The sequence below is a fragment of the Thermobia domestica genome, chromosome 14 (assembly GCF_964235325.1).
Source record: "Thermobia domestica chromosome 14, izTheDome1.hap1.1, whole genome shotgun sequence".
Taxonomy (NCBI): domain Eukaryota; kingdom Metazoa; phylum Arthropoda; class Insecta; order Zygentoma; family Lepismatidae; genus Thermobia; species Thermobia domestica.
Genome location: NC_137467.1, coordinates 50941441 through 50960659, shown reverse-complemented (window position 1 = coordinate 50960659; position 19219 = coordinate 50941441). Strand labels below are relative to the sequence as shown.

The window sequence follows — 19219 nt, the reverse complement described above, 5'->3', positions numbered from 1 at the left end:
TCAAAACGACTCTGCATAAGGCGGATGCTGTTTAAAGTATAATATTTGATAACAGTTGAATCGGGATCTGGGACATACTGCAGATAATGTGTCTAATTCTTAAAACTGAAAAAATTGATAAAATATTGCATAATAGAAACAAAAGTGAGGAAGTAGAGGTAACATATCAGTTTTGTTTGAAAAATACAAACATAGCAGGTCATTGCAGTTACACAAATCCAAAAGGAAAATAAGTACTTCATATAACGTTGATATGTTAACGTTTTAAAGCTAAAAAATACCATATTTTGAAAAGTATGGGGATGCTTTCGTATGCCCCATTGTTGCTCCTTGGACTAGTAATGATAAGGACTACATATAGGCTCCACCTGAGTGGCAACCGAGCACAGAAAACCATTGGCAGTCATAAACTGTTCAAAGTATGGCGTTTTGGGCTTTTAAACGCCAGCATATGTACAAGGTATTAAAAAAGGAAAAATGCTTTTTGTTTCAAGTTTCTGTCATTGCATTTACCTCCTATGTCTACATCTTTCACACAAAACTAGTATGTTGCCTCATCTTGCGCACAGGGTTTGTTTATACGGGTCCAGCAGAAAAAAAAAAAAAAAAAAAAAACTAACGGTTTTCAAATCGAAATTGTGACCAGACTGAGTATTTCACATATGATATTTTATTTCCCAATTCAAATAAAAGTGTCAAAACTTAAAAACACCACACCTACATTCTAAAAATTACATTCTTTTCAGCTGTATTTTCCATATCTGATAGCCGTATTCACGACTGGCGAAACTGAAAGCTTTGCTTTTTATTTATTTATTTTTTTCAAATTATAGTATTCACGCCGAGTCGTGAAGCTTGACCCAGATCTACCAATTTCACCACCCAATAGAACGCGAGGGTGTGTTCCGGCCGTCAACCCCCACCCATAAAATTTTGTCAGTGTCTTCTCTCCTGCTACACGGAAGACATCTCTCTAGAGTACAGTGTTGTCGGATTGGGGCCAAGTTCCGTTTTGTGAATCGTTTTTTTTTTTCTTGCGTTATGTTTTCGTTGTTACTATTCGTGTTATTGTTACTGTTTTAGAATAATTGTTACAGTGGTTATTGTTGTGCAGTGTTATTATTGGTAAATTTTAAATACTCATTTACTATGTCTTCAAAGTTTGGCAACATTGTTGGTGAATTTCAGCTGTTTGACGTTTCCCCAAGAGTGCGCTCGGGAAGCGGCTCCACGAATTGTACCGAAGTTTTCCGATATGTCGGAGCTCACGCAAAATATTTCTATGATTGGTTTAGAGCCCAAGCTTCATGACTCGGCGCGAGTACTATAATACTCCACAAACGTGAGTGTTGAGGTTGATCGTCACATTGTAACCGGCTTAACTCATTTCACTTGCCATGAAGTGTTGGTCAGCAGAACACTGAGCATTCATCATGTTTTTATTATTATTATTATTATTCATTTAAGAAAAAGAAGTCAGTTCTTGTCCTTGAGTGTGCATTTCGCTGGCAATTCAACATTTATCGGAATTACTGTGTTCCAAATAGCAACACAATATTGTTGTAGGTTACGAACTTTCCCTGAAGAAAAGACCTCCAGAAAAACCGCGTATCTTTCAAACAATAGAAAATATTGCGGAAATCATTTGAAAAACAGAAAATCTAATTTTCAAAAACTAGGAGTGGTATGTTTCATAACAAACTGTTGTAAATAAAATCTTTGAGTTATAGTTAAAATGGGTAATAAAGGGTTGTACGTGAAATAACCAATCTAGTCAGAATTTCAATTTTAAAATTGTCAGACCCTACACATGCACTGTAATCTGCAACCTCTTAGATCTCGACTTCACCTGTCATCACATTTTATGCTTTAGGGAGTATTGCCTCTAACACAAGGAGGCAAAGTTCTCATACCAAAATAATAGTTTCACAATAGATATTTATAAAATCCGGGGTGTTCATTCAAGACAGAAGCTATCAGATAGAGATGGTTTATTCCTAAATGAACTATTGTAAATAGATGCTAACAGATTGTTGAGTGAGCTGATTTTAGTCCCTTATATAGTCACTGTACATGGACTTGAAGCGTATATCTTAAAATTGAAAGGTCCAGGGAAGAACGTGTCAAGTAATATTTCTAAACTTTTACACAAGAGCGAATTAAAGTACGCGTTTGAATATGCTCTTCACCTATAGCAGTGTTCTTTGACGATTTTTTCCACTGTTATTAGTACTTCATTTCATATAGTAAAAACGGTTTCTGAAAACTGTATTGTCAGATTTATATTTAAAATTACTTTAAAGTGCGAAAACCTGGACTTCGTTCTTCTGGATCTTTCTGTTGTTGAGTTACAACATGTGGTGGACAACATCTGTCCGTGGGTTTTCTCGGGGTACTCGGGCCCCGCACATTTTCATTCTATGTTCTTCCACATTCTCATTCCACCAATTCTACCATCATCATGACCTAAACAGCATAAACTTGAGACAATAAACTGAAAGATTTCATCTCATTTTAATTTGAGTTATAGCACCTCTTTAGAACATACTTGTCGATGTCAGATACTGCATTATTTATATGTTTGAGATCGAAAAACAAACAAACAAAGGTTTATATCCATGAAAACTTCACAATATTGAAAAAATAAATGAAATCACACAAAACTTCACAATATTGAAAAAATAGTTCTACGGTTATGCCGGCTATGCTAAAGGAGATGTGATGATGAAATAAATGAAATAGTGGAATGCAGAAAGTGGGAGGAAACTGCAGAACCCCACGAAAACCCACGCATATGGTGTTTGTCCACCACAAAGTTCACTTTGCTCGAGCTGGGATCGAACCAAGAACCTCATGTATCAGAGGTGAACGTTCTACCATTGAGCCACCGCGGCCCCCTTCACAATATACACGTTATCAACAGTACTGACACACAATTAACGTAACAAGGGTTTCGGGGGATTTGTATCAAATTTAAACAGAGTTTTAAGGTAGTGCATTTTTCTTCTTTTCCTTAGCAATTCATATACAATGTAGTTTTTTTTTCTGTTTTACCACACACACAAATACTGCTAAGATGTGATGTTTTCATTTTTTCTTTCTACAGAAAAATTACTTAAGTTCTTACAGAAAATTCACTCGAACCTGTGAGTAACAACAAAAATCCTTCACATGATAATAAGAACTTATTTTTCAATCTAACCTGTAACATGTACTCAAAAAAAATCCAATTTCCCTTAAACTAGAAATTATTCTTCTTTTCTTTTCGTACTCAGCTCATTCACTCAATTCTCAACTCAAAAGAGAAACTGTCATATTCTCATTACTAAATGCATTAACAAAATATATCTCTCAATATTTTAAACTTAATTGTTGTTTATACTCATACTTAGGATACTCTTGCACAATTACTACAGAATGGGCATACGATTATTTAATAATAATTATTATTATTAACAAGAAAGATTTGATCTAAAATTAATCTAATTGTAACTAAATTTACACACTTGTTTTCTCTCTTTGAACATTCGTCCTCTTTGATTCACAGCAATAATACCAAAATCAAATAACAAAAACTAACAGTTTGCCACTGCTGAAGTACTTATCATTAAGTAACAACATTTTTCTTTTGTACGAAAAATATATAAATATTTAACATTTGAAATTTTCTATTTTTTAATAAAAGTTACTGAGATCTATCAATCTTCAGTCATTTAACAATTCGTCAATATCTTGAAGCACACTATCTTCAGTTTCGACATGTTCAGAAGTAGGAAGTTCATCTTGTATCACAAATAACAAATCGTCCTCGATCTCAATATGAGAGGATGGAGAATTCTTACTAAGAGGTACATTTGAATCTGCAGTCTTTGGTGTACTTACCTGACTGCTCGTTCTACTAGACACTACATTTACTACAGGAGACTCAATACTAGAGTTTTCTGTATCTATAGAAGTCTGAAGTCTATCTATGGAAGGATTAGATGTTACTTTTGATGCTTCAGATTCATCAGTATTACTACTTACTACTACACTATCGTTCTGACTGGGTAACCTTTCAGATTGGCTCGGGTCTGAGGTACTAGTTGAATCTATTGCTAAACTACCTGTACTACTACTAACTTCTTCATTGTTACGCCGTCTTTTTAATCGAACTTTTCTGTTCTGGTAAGGTAACGAAACTTCGTTATCACTATTCTCAATATTACTAGTACTGCTAGTAATTTCATTACGATTAGAAACAAATCTCCTTTTCCTCGGCATGGACGAGTTTGTTTTATTATTATTATCATTGGTTGAGATCACATTTATCACAGATAGTTTACCGTCATCTAGTTTCTTTTCATTCTCTGAGCGATCTTCTCCACTATATTTCGACGAACTTATTTCGCTGTCAACATTTCTCTTGTTGTTGGACGTCTGATTAGAACAACTTTGTGTATCAGCATTACTATTATCCGATACCGACTGTTCATTTTCTTCAGCAAATAAATGTTTCGCGAACCTTTTTAATCTCCTTACTAACGGAGAACTCGTTTTGTTATTCTCATTCACTTCTACGCTTTTGGTTCTCTTCAACCGTGGTGCTTTTCCGGAATCCAATTCACTTTCGTCCTTATCTTTTAAGAGACATTGCTCCTGTTTTGTACTTAGTGCGTTACGCGCATTTTCGTTCTCAGAATCACTTTTACATTGTACTTTTGCTTTTGAAGCCAAATCAAAAACAATTGGCGAATGAGCCCTTTTTCTCCGTGCATTACTATTCACGCCATTTTCAGTCGATTTCATTTTCATTGTTTCTTTTTCAGCACGAATTTCTTCCAATGTTTTCACTTGAATATCATCAACATCATTATTAGTAGAATCGATTTCTGACTTCATATCACACTGTCTACGTAAAGGAGGCACACGTGCTATTGGACCTCGAATGCCACGAACCCTTCGTTCGATAACTGACTCCGATTTCAACATATTTTCATGATTATTTTCACTAACAGTCTCTTTCACAGATTCAGTTTGTTCCACCTCACTAAACTCTTCTTGTTTATCCCTAGCTTTTAGTTTCTCTTTACGTATTTCGTCCAAACTTTTGATGTGAAAATCCAAATTCTTATCTTCAGCACCTGAAAGCTTCACTATTCGACTGGCTTTTTTATTACCTGTTTCCACCCCACTGTTATTACTGTCTTCGTTTTTCTGCTTACTCTTCTTCGTAATAAGCACTTTTCTTAAATCCCCACACTCATCGCCAAGTCTACTCCAAACATCACTATTTTTTGTCGTAACAATGATTGAGTCAGTCGGGCTGTCACTACTCAGCGGCGATTCCTCTGTCGAACTCCCGTCGTATCTGTAGTAAGCAGCCGATTCTTCCTGGATTTTCTCTAATCGGATCTCTTCTAGAGTTTTAATGTGCACTTTCTTGCCATTATTCTTCTTACTTGGTGTTGTTGACGGTACACTTTCATTATCTGACTCTGCAAGAATGAGTTTATTTATTAGTTACCGTAATTCGTTATACTGTCAAATCATTTTTTTTTTCTCTCATAAATTGCGATATATCTCCAAAGACAGACACACACACAAAAAAAAAGGAATTCACGAAACAAAAAAAGCAGAATTAATAAAATAAAATTACCGCATTTTAACTGCCTGCAATCGTAATATTGAAACTTCATACTGAGACCTTTTGGATTATTTTCTTCGCGAAATCAATTTCCAATACTAATGAAAAAAAGAGCTCACATACCAATATAACGTATATTATCATTTCACAGAAACAAGAACGATCGCTAGAAAAAAAAAAATGTTTACTTAGGTATGTTTTGCTTCGTCAGTAACTTTGGAACGAATGCATAAATTTTTAGTACACCTTAACAGAGAATTATACATAGCTGAAGCAAAGACATTCTGAAGTGGGACTCTTCTAGTAATTCATATTGCAATACATACAAAATCAAGTGTAACTGTATGTTATGCCACTATTCCGAAACAGCAGAACCGATTTTCAAAAGAGAATTATACAAAGAAAGATCTTTGCCCAAGAAAATGTATCGATATGAAACAAGCATCATTAATTTGAGATGCCGGACGTATATACAGTACTCACATTACTGCAAAAATGTAACATTTGGTCACAGTTGAGTTTTCGTTATTTTGTTTCATATTATACGCGTAAGTTTTAAGTAGTTTATTGTCATTTCTTACATATTTCTTAGCTAATTTTATTGTATAATTTTAGTTAGGCCTAACTAAACTAACTTTTTAATACAGTATATCGGTTATTATTATTATTTATATTATTATTATTATTATTATTAAATAATGCTGTTTGCATAGCAATTTGTATCTTTTGTATCGAGTTTTTTTGCAGTGTAGGAAACGGCATGAAGTAATACAAATTTTGTGTATCATGATAAAAAAGCAAAGATAAGAAAAGTAACTATATTTTAAAAAATTACTACGTTTGTCATTCATTGTTTTGAATGTGTCAATATAAAGCTTTTTATTAAGCGCTGAATGCGTAATGTCTTCAAGAAATAGAGAATTGGCTGTACGCAGTCTATGAACTGAACCCCCTCCCCCAAACAAACGAACAAAAAATATTCGTTTTCTACCTTATATTGTACTCAAATGCTTCTCGGATTTAGTCGGTTTTTTTTTTTTTTTTTTTTTTTTTTTATAACATACTAAACTAAACACTCCTTCCTTTTCTCCTTTCAATAGAAAGAATGAGAGCGTAGCAAATATTCTGATCCAATGTTACGAAACAACTAGATATGCGATTTATGAACTCCTCAACAGAACTTGAAACCTCGGAGGACAGATAAAAAGAGGCACTGTTGAAGTCTCGTAATTTTGCTAGTTCCCCGCTACCGAAAAGTAAGCAATGATCTTGTATCACGAAAGCCAACAGAAAAGCGCTTTATTTCAAGATGTATTATAAGTGTCAAGACGTAGAGCGTATCTTTGACGTCAATTCTATTTTTGGCAGTTTCCAAAAATACGGTGTATGGTCCATAGTAGACTGATTTTGTTATTGAGAGCCTAAAAGGCACCTAAAGCGGAATATCACTAGGAACATTTATCACTGAAGTGTAACTCAACAAATTCGAGGATCAAATGTTCACGGCTGCAGGAATCAATTTATTGTTAACCTTATGAACACCAACGGGGGAAGGGGGGCTCTGAAGTCCACAGCGATTAGTTACTTTGGTGTTTCTAAGGTTAACACTGGGCTTTCATCATGGGCAGTTGTAGTGACAAGAAATGGTTCAACTAACAGCTTCTGAATGGAAGGTCGACAAAAAAGGTGACATTTGTATCAAAGCAATGGGAAAGATAATTTACTGGTTGTGATTACGGAGAAAACGCAAGGTTAGGTTGCGATTACAGGTGAAACAACCTGCATATAACGAATTACTTCCCAGAAAAATAGTGAAAATAGAAAAAAATCACGCTACAATACTATGAACACTGTCGTTAATATGTTCATCAGGTAAGGAGGGGAAGCAAAAAATTAAGAAACAGAAAAGTAACAGTGGAATCTCTAGTGAACTCCATAAAGGATAGAATTTTTTAATTTATCCCACTCATCTGGAGTTAGTTAGTTTACTTTTTTCCTTTTTTTTCTACTTCAAACACTTAACGAAAGAATTTACAGTAGTTTTTTAAACACTGTGGTTATTAAGATTTCTACTATTTGTTTGGTATGTAATTCGTTTTCCGTGTCCACTTCGGAATCCCTTTGATACAACTATATACAGGGTGTATCAGAAGCCCGTGGCCATAGGTCAACTCCATTATGAGCAAGGATACGAAAAAAAAAAAAAAAAAAAGGAAAGTTGTTGGAAATAGTTGATTTTCAATATAAAATGGTGGAATTTTTCCAATAGCACAAGCCGTTTGGACTCCGCATACGTAAGGCGCCGAATGTTAAATGAAAAAGAAACGATGCCAGTTCAGCACACTGTGCTATTGCGGCCTAACCATACCAACAATACAGCATTGTTGGGAAACGGACTGGAGCTGTTCTCTACGTTCTCGCACACACAACAATATGCGCGTGTTCCGTGCCATTGTTGCGTGTCCTTATGTTTCGTTCGAACCAGCCTGCTGAATTGGAAATGTTACTTTCTCCTTTAATACAGGGCATCTTACCTGTGTGGAGCGTAATTAACTAGTGCAAACTGCCTGCTGAATTGGAAACGTTACTTTTATATTTAACATACGGCGCCTTACAAGTATGGAGCCTAATCAACTGGTGCGAACGGAAAAATACATTTTATAGTAAAAACCACCTGTTTCAAACCACCTTCGTTTTCCTTTTTTTCTTTCTTTCTTTTAAATCATTACGCAATGACGGAGTTGGCATATGGCCCCGGACTTTTGATACACCCGGTGTATAACAGTACTCAAATGTATCATTGTGACCACAAGTTACTGACAGATCATACCTAAACATTACAAAAAGAAAAGAAAGAAAAGAATGCTAAAATTAAAAATTTTGTCGCATTATAATTTATATCTTTCAAACAATCATTTTTATCTATTTTTAACACACATTCTACAATAATTCCATGCTTTAGAAAAAGAACCACAACATGAAAATTATAATTTTTGCAATGTATTCTATAAAAATGTTCCTCGTATTATCAGATTACGTTAATTCATTTTTTAATGAGGAAAAAAAATAGATAACCTAATCAAAATAATTTGGTTATGGATACAGTGCTACAGGTTGTAAACATTTTTCGTACCACACTGTATTTGTATCCATTTGATCAAAATTCTTTTCAGTCTTGAAACAATAAGAAACTGAATACTAAAGACATTTATATCATGTAAAAAGTATAACGATTATTTTAAGCTAGTACTTTTAAGCGCTGATATATGAATTTTATATTAATGATGGTTAATATGTCTGGTAGCAAATCTTCAATCGATATTAGAAAACAATTCAACTTTACACACTACGAACAGTCTGATAAGCACATCTATAGAAAAAGGAAACACAGTAAAGTTGAAGATTAGAAAGATGAATATTTGGTATTCTGCATAAAGATTTTAAAACAGTATAGAAAATCGCTGATCCATACGTTTTGTATAAACATTACTTGTAAAGAAGAAATATTATGGTGGTATATTGCTCTATCATATTGATGCAACATCTAATGCCTTGTGCCACGAAAAGTTTTATTCCTTGCATCCATTAATCACGGCTTGACTCATCAGAATAGTAGGTAAAGCAGGGTGCTCGCGTTACCACCTTTTGGTAAGCCTAAAACGGGACGGGATTTCAAGAAATCTTTTATTGTCTCCAGCCGTAGCGATGTGTTTCCACGATCAAGCTAGAGCTGGATTGGCTGAAAGTTTAGCCACAAGCTTAGATGAAAGAGCCATAGTAACATTAAAAGTTGAAACTGGGTAAGAGAATCGGCAGCGACCAATACTGAGAAATTTGGCCAGACAAATTGCAATGAATCATGAACAATCAATAAAGCATCCAGCATTTGAGGGTAATTGTCAATATTAGAAGAGAAATTATAGAAAACCGTAACGGTTACTGTGGAAGCACCTTCTGATCCCTCTACATCATCTCTAGATGCCAAAAAAGGTGAACAAAACTGATGAGTCGCCTCCAAAGTGAAGCCGTGTTCTTGTAGATTCCCATCCCACAGGTAAATTAAGTGGTGGTGATACACTGTGTTTGGGATCACCAACCCCGAAAAGAGATGTTGAAGGTACAATTATTTCGGAAACTATCATGATTCCCAGAAGTTGAAAGCCTGTATTAGTAATTTCAGGTTGAAACTGCTAACCGGTAATTAGCAGCACTTCCATCACAATTAATAGAAAACTCGCGTAACTAGTGGTGCATCTAATCAAGTTGATCATTATAACGACACGGAATTTTTCAAGAACCTAGGTTTTCGAAACAGTGGAATAAACCTTTCTGATTCCTTATCCCGTGGATTCGCTTCTGCGTTTAGTTTCAAGCGTTTCTTTTTCGTAATAGATCAATGATCCAGTATTTGCCTATTTCTAATCAAAGACTTAGTTATATATCCCAGACGGTAGCCGTGATTAATGGATGCATAGGATAACTATTACGTTAACGGCGAAAGAGGCATCAAACAACAATAACCATGGAAGGCCAATTATACAGTTATGCAAAATTAGTGAGTTTATTTTGTGCTGTTTGACTAGATTTGTTGCCGATTTTAAGATAGCCCTGTTTTATATTATTAGTCGTAAACAGTCACAATACACATATGAAGCTTCAATATAAAAACTTTACTATTGCAGTTTTTCCACAGTGTATTCAAAAAAAAAAAAAAAAAAAAAAAAATAGTAAATGCATTCTTGCAGTTCAGTATTTTATTCAACACAAGAAGCACACACGTCCACACAAGCATAAATATAAACATTCATTCAGATGCATACGTACAGTCACTAGCAAAAGTATATAACCACCTATATATACATGTATGTTCTTTCGTTAAGTTCAGAACAAATTGAAAACTATTTTTTTTTTTTTAACGCAGAGAAATAAATATTTTCTCTATGTTACTAACAACTGTACTAATCTATTTGTTCTGAAGTTACTGGAAAAGAGAACATGCACTGAGTGGGTTCAGTACTTTTGAAACTGCCTGTACATCATACAATGTAAATAAGCAAATACACGATCACACAATTCACTGTTCTCTTTCATTGAATTAATCATGTAATTTACATTATACAATACTTTCTGGTTTTATTTATATATAGGTTTTCTAAATTTATATACTTTCAACGGTACATTTAAACATTTTGTTAAATTTCTAGGAAGACAAAAGACAAGACAGGCATTTTGCGGCTTCTAAGCATTCCACTTAAATATATTTATTAGAAAAATACTGATAACAAATAAGAAAATAAACTCATCTTTGATCAACCCATATTCCGGGGAAAAAAAATTAGATATGTATTACCCAGCTACTTTTCTTAATTTCAGAGTTTAAGTGAAACACACAACTCAGAACATACACGTATCCATGCATACATACGCAGGCATGCCAACAACAATTGTGCTAATATATGAAATCTTATGTAATTAAAATATATACTTTTTTCTTTTAAAGGACAATCTGGAAGACTAGTTTCAGTATTATTCAATTTAGAATGATTATATTTCTTCTAAGAAAAAAAATAAATAAATATGTTTGTCATTACTTGTACAATAGGAACCACACTAACTTTGAATCAAAATCTTCGTAAACAAAGTGAAATTGAGCATACAAACTCTCTTTTTCTTTTTTTTTTTTAATAGTAATAATAAATATTATTATTATTTTGAGGTTTTAAACTTTGAACAGTTTTAAGAATATAATAACAACGTAATAATATAGAAATTAAGGATATTTCTAGTGTTTATAAAAACTTAAAAGAACAAAAACAAACAAACAATCTGTAAGGAACATTTCCTGCTTCTGAACAAAACAAACAAATGTGTATATATATAAACTTAGATGAAATAATAAGCTGCACTTTAAAGTGAAGACTGTAAACTATCCAGATATACAGCAATTTGCTGCATGCTAATATCACAACTCTGCTTTCAGATCGAATCTCAGCACAACATTCAACCATACTATGACAACGTACAAACGATATAACATTTTCTTTTCTAAACTTCACACGTGATGAAAGCTTAATCTTGAGCACTAGTACAGTCGCATACCTTCCTCAAAATTCACAACCACTGGATCCACAGGAGGGCTTCCGGCATAGCCAGCATCACTACTTTGGCTCACTCTTCGCAGATTAATCTTACTAGAGTCGCTATCACTCCCTACATCCTCCTTCAGCTTTATCACTTCATCGCTCTCCGGAATGTTTTGCATGCCTGATGCGACAGGCAGAATTACTGAAATATACATAATATAAATGTTAGTACTTGTCACAACTTACAGAATCTAAGAGTATGTATTAACAATGTGGACAAATCATGCTATTTAAAAGAGCTAAGTGTACGTCATTTGCAGATTACAAGGTTGTCTCTGAAGAATCTTAACCAAAAATTAATACTAAAGCTAGTTGAGAATGCTCCAAGATCATTCCCAGAACGAACTTAAAAAGATTTTTTTTTTAAACTTCTACAGGCTATATACTAATTGTTCTATGTACTTTATTATTATACTCATTAAACAATTCTTATAATATATCTATCCATTTATAATTTCCTTGAGTACTATTTTTTTCCACATGTTTCGTATGGAGTTCTGTTAAAACGTTCTACGATATGTTATTTTGCGAAGACAACAAATATTACAAATGGATTTAGCGGATATGCAAAATATTACAAAGTATAACAATAATAATTACAAATATATATTATGTTGTATTGTTATCTTTTCACGATATGCATATTGTGTTCCGTTAAAAATAAAAGAAAGTTCCTGAAATTGTAAAAGCAATAACAAAAATTAAAAAAAAAAAAAAAAAGTTGTCTGTGTTTAACATACAAACAGCTTTAGGAGGTGAATTTTATAATCAACATGTAAAACGGCTGTTTAAAGAATATGAAATTAATCATTATAGTGCTCAAAATGGAGGGCACAAAATTGAAGAATTCGCAAAATATCATCTCTCTATGACTTGCGGTTCTCGAGATATACCTCCTAAAATCTCCCGAAATCGTAACTTTTTGGCCAATAGCTTGGGAACGGTAAGAGTGACGCGAACAGTTCCATCACTTTCTCCGACAGTTTTCGGTGCTCTATCGAAGGAGGGCTCAAAATTGAAAAAAGCAAATAACATACACACACACACACACACACACTGACATCCAGTTCGTATTGAGTTCGTTGATGCCTTTGAAGAATCTCCATGAAAAATTAGGTCTTCACCACGCTCTCCCACCACTTTATTATGCTAACGAACATATGAAGGGTAAGGGGAAAAAAGAAGGAATGTCATAAAAATACATTTTTGAGAAAACGGCGTTTTATGAAAACCGCATAAAAAGAGTAGGGTTAGTTAAATCATTGCCCCTTTTTACATGGACATTTCTACATTCACGCATGCATGGGATACACAGTCAAATAGTATCAAGAGTCACCAGCAGATAGGACAAAGCACCCGAAAAAGCACATACATGGACATTCCTTGTATTTTCCCCGTACCCTTCATATGACCATTCTGAAAAGTAAACCATTTAATATTCACAGGCTGTCATTAAATTAATTAGTATTCTTACTTTCTTTTTCGCGATAACAGAAAGAGAACAGACTTAATTACTCGGATGCAGTTATGACAAATAAAAATATAAATGATATGACTAGCCTTACAATGTCAATGTATTTATCTCAGCGTAGAAGGACTATCGTGCTAGAAATGGGCGAGTACATTACTACAAGCTGGAGCAACAGTTATTGGAACCGGTAGCAGTGTCAAATAATTATTGGGCTCATTAAATGAGCAAATACCTTTCTTTTTTTAATTAGATATATATATAGATTTGAAGCATCTACCATGCTTCGTGACTTTTCCGTTGTCCGCTGGTCCGTAACTATCAGGAGCTGCGTTAACTGTGGTCTTTCTTTGCCAATGAAATACTTAGAACGTTTTTTAAAGAATGGGTTAAATCCATTAAGTTCGACCCTATATTTTTAATAGCTCCTTAGCGCCCCTGAGTGTGTATAGTAATACCTTCTGGTTGAAAAAAATGAAATCTTTAAGTTTAATGTCCCACGATTATGCTATTTTAGGCTAAGGGAGATGAATGATTAAGGGAAATGAGTGATAATGGAAGAATTGGTGTAATGAGAATGGCAGATGGAAAGGGAGAACCACGAAAAAAAACTCAAGGACACGATGTCGTTTACCACAAACGTACTTGATCGTGGATAGAACCACGGACCCTACACACCAGAGGTAACCAGTCTACTACTGAGCCGCACTACCTGCACCTTCCAGTCCCACGTGCACGCGTTATTTGTCCACTTGGGAGGTATGCCGAAGCCTTCCATTCTTTCGGTACGATCTTCCAAAAATAGCCACAGAAACAAGAGACAGGTCAACTCTCTAACGTCCTGAGGTACCACGAACATGGTAGGTACTGAGTACCTCTCATGCACCTAACGATACGTGTAAGTCACCGTATTAAAGAAGCTTGCCTCTCCTTCCCCAGCAAGGGTGACAGGGTTTCAAGATCTGTCTTATCTCTTATTACGGTAAAGGTACACCATACATTACCGGTACCAATGACTAATGTAGACCGTTTGATAGATTAGGCATTACCAGCTGGAAGGCTCTGGTCTCCCCCGGTAGATGCGGCAATAATTGCCTACGTCAGATAGTTTAAATACTATGACGACGCACCACACTCTCCGCACCAATGGTCCACACTGTTTGGGAGGTTGGCACCACGCCCGGTCGGCACTTCACCTCTCCTAATAGGGGACTTTTAATTGGACACTCTGACTTCTTTATCATTGCATTGCTCTACCTCCAACACCTTCAGAGAACACAATATGAACTTACAGGATACTAGTTAATCATGGTCGCCCGCACAGTGGGGCAATGAGAGCAACTGCCCTCTCTTGGATTTTCGAAGGGGTCACAGTTCTTTGAAAAACATGTCAAAACATATTAGATTTACTTACACACTATAGTATTTAATATATTCTAATTATAAAAGGGAAACCCCCTCAGTTCTTCATTCTATGTCTCACGTTAATTCCAAATAATAAACAGGTACGCTAACTGGTGTTGCTAACATGCAGGTACTTTACTTTGCCAATTTAAAAACTACTGTTACAATTTAGTTGCAAGTTTTCTTTCAACTTAATTATTTCAAAATAGGATAAGAGTCGTAGATTTTTGCATTAATATTTGTGTCATTTCTACAGTAATATACTGAGACGATTTAAAGGCAACTTAATGTACCGTATATTGTTTCAATTTAAAATGGACAACGATGATACTGAACATGAACATACTTTATGTTTATTTTAGAACAAAGTCCGTAGCCATATTTAGATTTGAGCGTTAATATATGTAACCGAAAGTTAAAAAAAAAAAGAAACCTTTTAATTAAGTACAATTTTAGTCTACAGTATACAGCGGGCGGAAGAATCGGGCGCAACAAATAGTTTATATTAAATACTACTGTACTGTAGTTAATAAAGTTATGCAATGCACGTGTAAATAATTATTGTTTTACCAGCGATTCCAACAATTCTAGACAGCCATGAGAAAATACAGTAGCAGAAATTGCACCACAAAAGAGGACAACACGGCAGACAAGGAAAATATTGCAGTTATTCCATATATGGGAAAAATGTCCAACCAACTAGCAAGACTATTGAAAAAATTCAACATCAAGACTGTACACTGCCCTCCACCGAAGATCAGGAGTTTACTACCAACTGCAAAAGACTCACTGGGATTAAAGACACCAGGCATCTATAGGATCACCTGTGAATGTAACGCTACTTACATAGGTGAAACGAGAAGGAACATTGAAGACAGAATGAAAGAACACCAGCAACACACCAGACTTAAACCACCTGAAAAATCTGCAATAGCCGAACACTGCATACAATGCAATCATACGGCCATGTGGGACCAATTTGAAGCACTAAAGAGAAGCAAACAGTTCTGGGACAGGAAAATATATGAATCTCTATTCATCCGTACATACAAGCCATCCATCAACAGAGACGAAGGTTATCATCTACCTGACATCTGGATCCAGCTTCTCAGTACGAAAAGAACCATCAGCCAATCAGAGAGCAGTTTCCACCAGCAAAATCAAAGCACGCCATTGGCCAACAAAAACAACCGATAGAAACACAGCGATTCTTAAAGACGACAGTATAAATTGTACGACCAGCACACTCCAACACATAGCTCTGAAGATGTTGTCACTGTATGGTAACGAAAGCTTAGCACAGCAACACTCACTCTGGCAGCAATCCCGAGAACATTGGATTAATAGTAGACGCCAGCAAAGCTTCAAGATCATAATTCTAGTCCGGTTATTCTCTCTCGTTTTCCTTCTAATAAAATCACAATTAGTTGCTCAAGGGGTACAGCCAAAAACGAAACGTTCAAATTCTTTGTTGTTCTATCAGTATTGATTTAGCGTTGTAAGGCAATGGAATAATTTAAAGACATAGCGAACTCCTGTTTAGAATGTCAGAAATCATGGTGATGGGATCTAATGTGCTGACCTCACATCACACATCTAAAACCCATTTCGACCGCCACAGTCCTTCCTGTGATCCCGCGAAGTTTACTTTTATCAACGCCCGAATCAATTATAAATTAAAACGCAGAGCTAACCAAAATTATAAAATCGTTAAACTGAAATTGCTACTTGATTAATTAGGATTCATATTCAGTATCTGTTAACACAATATTTATCCAAAACCATGCAAATTATAATTTAACTGCGAATGTTTCCGCAAATATTTATTGCCATCCTCAGATCCATTCAGAAAACTAACGTTGCTTGTAGAATTATATATCCCGTTGATCATCTTCTGTACATCATTAGTTCATGTAATGCTTGCCTCTTTCAACAATATGTCTCTTCCGGTATCGAATCAGGGACCCCACGCACCAGAAGTAAGCATTTTACCACTGAGCCACCATACCTGCCTTGATACTTAATGAAACACTCTTTGAAGTCTCTTTGATTTCACCTCTGTTTCATTTCATTCACTACTAAATGTAATTGGTCAAAGAAAAATGACAAAACTTACCACTACATCTAGAGGATTTTGATATCTTTTGCCCTACAATATTTGAAATCTGAGCAGAGAAAACTTAAAATTGTGCCTTGAAATTCCTTATGTAATCAGCCAATAAATTTTAAAACCGCACTTTTTATATATATTGCCGAAACGTTCACAGTTGAATTATAGTTTTTGGATAAGCACAGTTGTAATAAATATTGTTAAACTGAAGTTATCTTTCGAAAGAAAATAGTTAAAAGGAGAATAAATCGCTTGATTTATTATTTGACCTTAATGTTATAGAAAATTAGGTGTTTACTTCGCTTTTTCAGAATCAAGATCGTGGAAAGTACTTAAAAAGAAATGGAAAGTTACTTCAATTGTTCGCTGTAGAGAAATATATTGCTTATAAAAAAGCATTTGAAAATAGTATATTTCACTATATAAACAGCCATGCAACTGAGAGCTTGTTTATGCAAGAAATCTTTTAATTGATCAACTTACAATCTTTAGCATTATCTGGATCCGCAGGTAGCGTAGTCTTCGTATTTTTATGCCGAAATGGACAATGAGGCTTACGGCATCCACTCGGTTGGTCCTCCCAATAACAAGGAATTACTTTTCTATTTTTCTGAAAGAAAGAAAAAGGCAAAAATTTGTTACTGAAAATATACTTCAGAACATTTTCGGGTTATTTTTCATACAAGTTCACGGTTCATGTTGCATTTTTATGTAAAAGTTCCATTCCGTAAATAAAAATCTTGGAGTCACTTCGATAGCAAGACTATCCATGGCTTTGGATTGATTATTTTAACATTTTTTTTTTTTCATTTATTTTTGACAGTGTCTGAAGAAGGATATGTTAGATATACGAAACCGCTAGTTATTATAATTTAAAATACAGTGGGTTTTAAGTTTCGGTCAGTGTTTCTTTTGACAAAAATCTTATTATATTCAATACTGTTATTTTGTCACCTACCTTTGTGTGTATTATTATTATTATTATTATTATTATTATTATTATTATTTTAATGTTATATTGCAGTATAAAGTAGACACATTCTAACACACATTAAAGTCTCTTTTAAATCTGAGATTGTTATACACTATATCACAATCAACGATACCTCTTGTGTATACGTGGATTCAAGGTGGCCCTCTATTGCTAAATTTACTTAATCCAACTACTTTACTTCAACTTAATTTTTCTTATCAAACCACACACAACTTCATTTCCAAAATTACGAGACCTTAGTAATACATTTTCGACCGTTACATGCGCTAACAGGAGCTATACATAACTACTGATCTAAACATTAGTAGTTTGACTGTATTGTTCTTTTAGTAAAGACACCTGCTGAATGTCACTTAATTAGGACGTCAGGGAAATGCTTAAGACGTATTTCCTATGGATCCCTATGTTAACTTTACAGGCCCAAAACTCCCGAACCCATTGCTGACTCATGCTGGAAGTCCATAGCATTTTAGTTTGTACTGGCTCTTTCAGGATGTGTTGCATTCCGGATTCAAAAGAGCGAAGTGTTACTTGTTAGTTTTATCGGCTCGGAGAAACAGGTGCAAACTACTGCAACTAACTTGAAGCGTAGGTTTGTACTGGCAACAGGATGTCGAGTGTCACTGAAATGGGATGCTAAACGTAGTGAATGGAGCACTGTCCTGTTCTCGGATGAATCACGTTTCAGCTAACAGTCAGGCAATCGATGCATTCTCATCTAGAGAAGAAGGATCGCAAAATTATAATCCCATGTGCAGCAAGTATCACAATATAGAGGTACTCGAGTGATGCTGTAGTAGGGAGGAATCAGTGAAGGACGACGCACAGGTCTGCCATAACATCTGGAATGGAATTCTTAAAAATCTCAGTGGTACAAAAATGAGATCCTCAGGCCTCGCTTTGTTCCTATGACTTCAGCAACTGGCAGTCATTTCATTTATATGGACAATAATGCCCAACCTGACTAAACACGTACGGTAGATATGATGTTGCAGGCAGAGGATATCGACGGAATGGTATGGCCAGTGTCTTGTACAGACCTAAATCGTACTGAGCACTTCTGGAACACACCTGGCAGACTACTGCTGCTAGACCAACACCAGCTGCAACTTTAGAACAGTTGGAAATGATTATATGGGAGGGCCGGGGAAACGTCCCATCGACATAATCAATGTCAAACATACGTGTAACAGTTGTAATAATTCGGGAGTACCATATAGCTTATTAAAGGTATGTTTTGTTGTGCAAATGTCCACTTATGTCATGTTACTATGATGTCTTCTTGCGTGTGTTTGTCATTAAATTGGGCAAATCCTTTCTAAATTTAATTCATGTTAATCATCCAGCACAGGTGTGTCGCAGTGATCACGGCAACAATTAAAAAAAAAAAAATCGGTCGTTTTTGTGCTCTCTAGTTTGCTCTCCTAACTGTTTTGCCAACGTATTACCATTTCGGTTCTTTGGTAATCAATGT

At 35.0% G+C, this 19219-nt stretch overlaps 1 protein-coding gene across 2 annotated transcripts in view; it reads right to left on the bottom strand.

Annotated features, from left to right (window-relative positions):
- Window positions 1-2022: 2022 nt before the first annotated feature.
- LOC145669669 (uncharacterized) overlaps window positions 2023-19219 on the bottom strand; it is a 58294-nt gene continuing 41097 nt past the window's right edge. Inside the window, exons 4-6 of one of the 2 annotated variants that reach the window (XM_081737925.1) lie at window positions 17235-17361; window positions 11726-11911; window positions 2023-5477 (exon numbers count right to left, since the gene is read on the bottom strand). In XM_081737925.1, coding sequence (XP_081594051.1) covers window positions 3706-5477; window positions 11726-11911; window positions 17235-17361 — 2085 coding nt within the window. In that variant the 3' untranslated portion in view covers window positions 2023-3705. The remainder of the gene's footprint in view (window positions 5478-11725; window positions 11912-17234; window positions 17362-19219) is intronic. The other variant, XM_081737924.1, reaches the window with a different exon arrangement.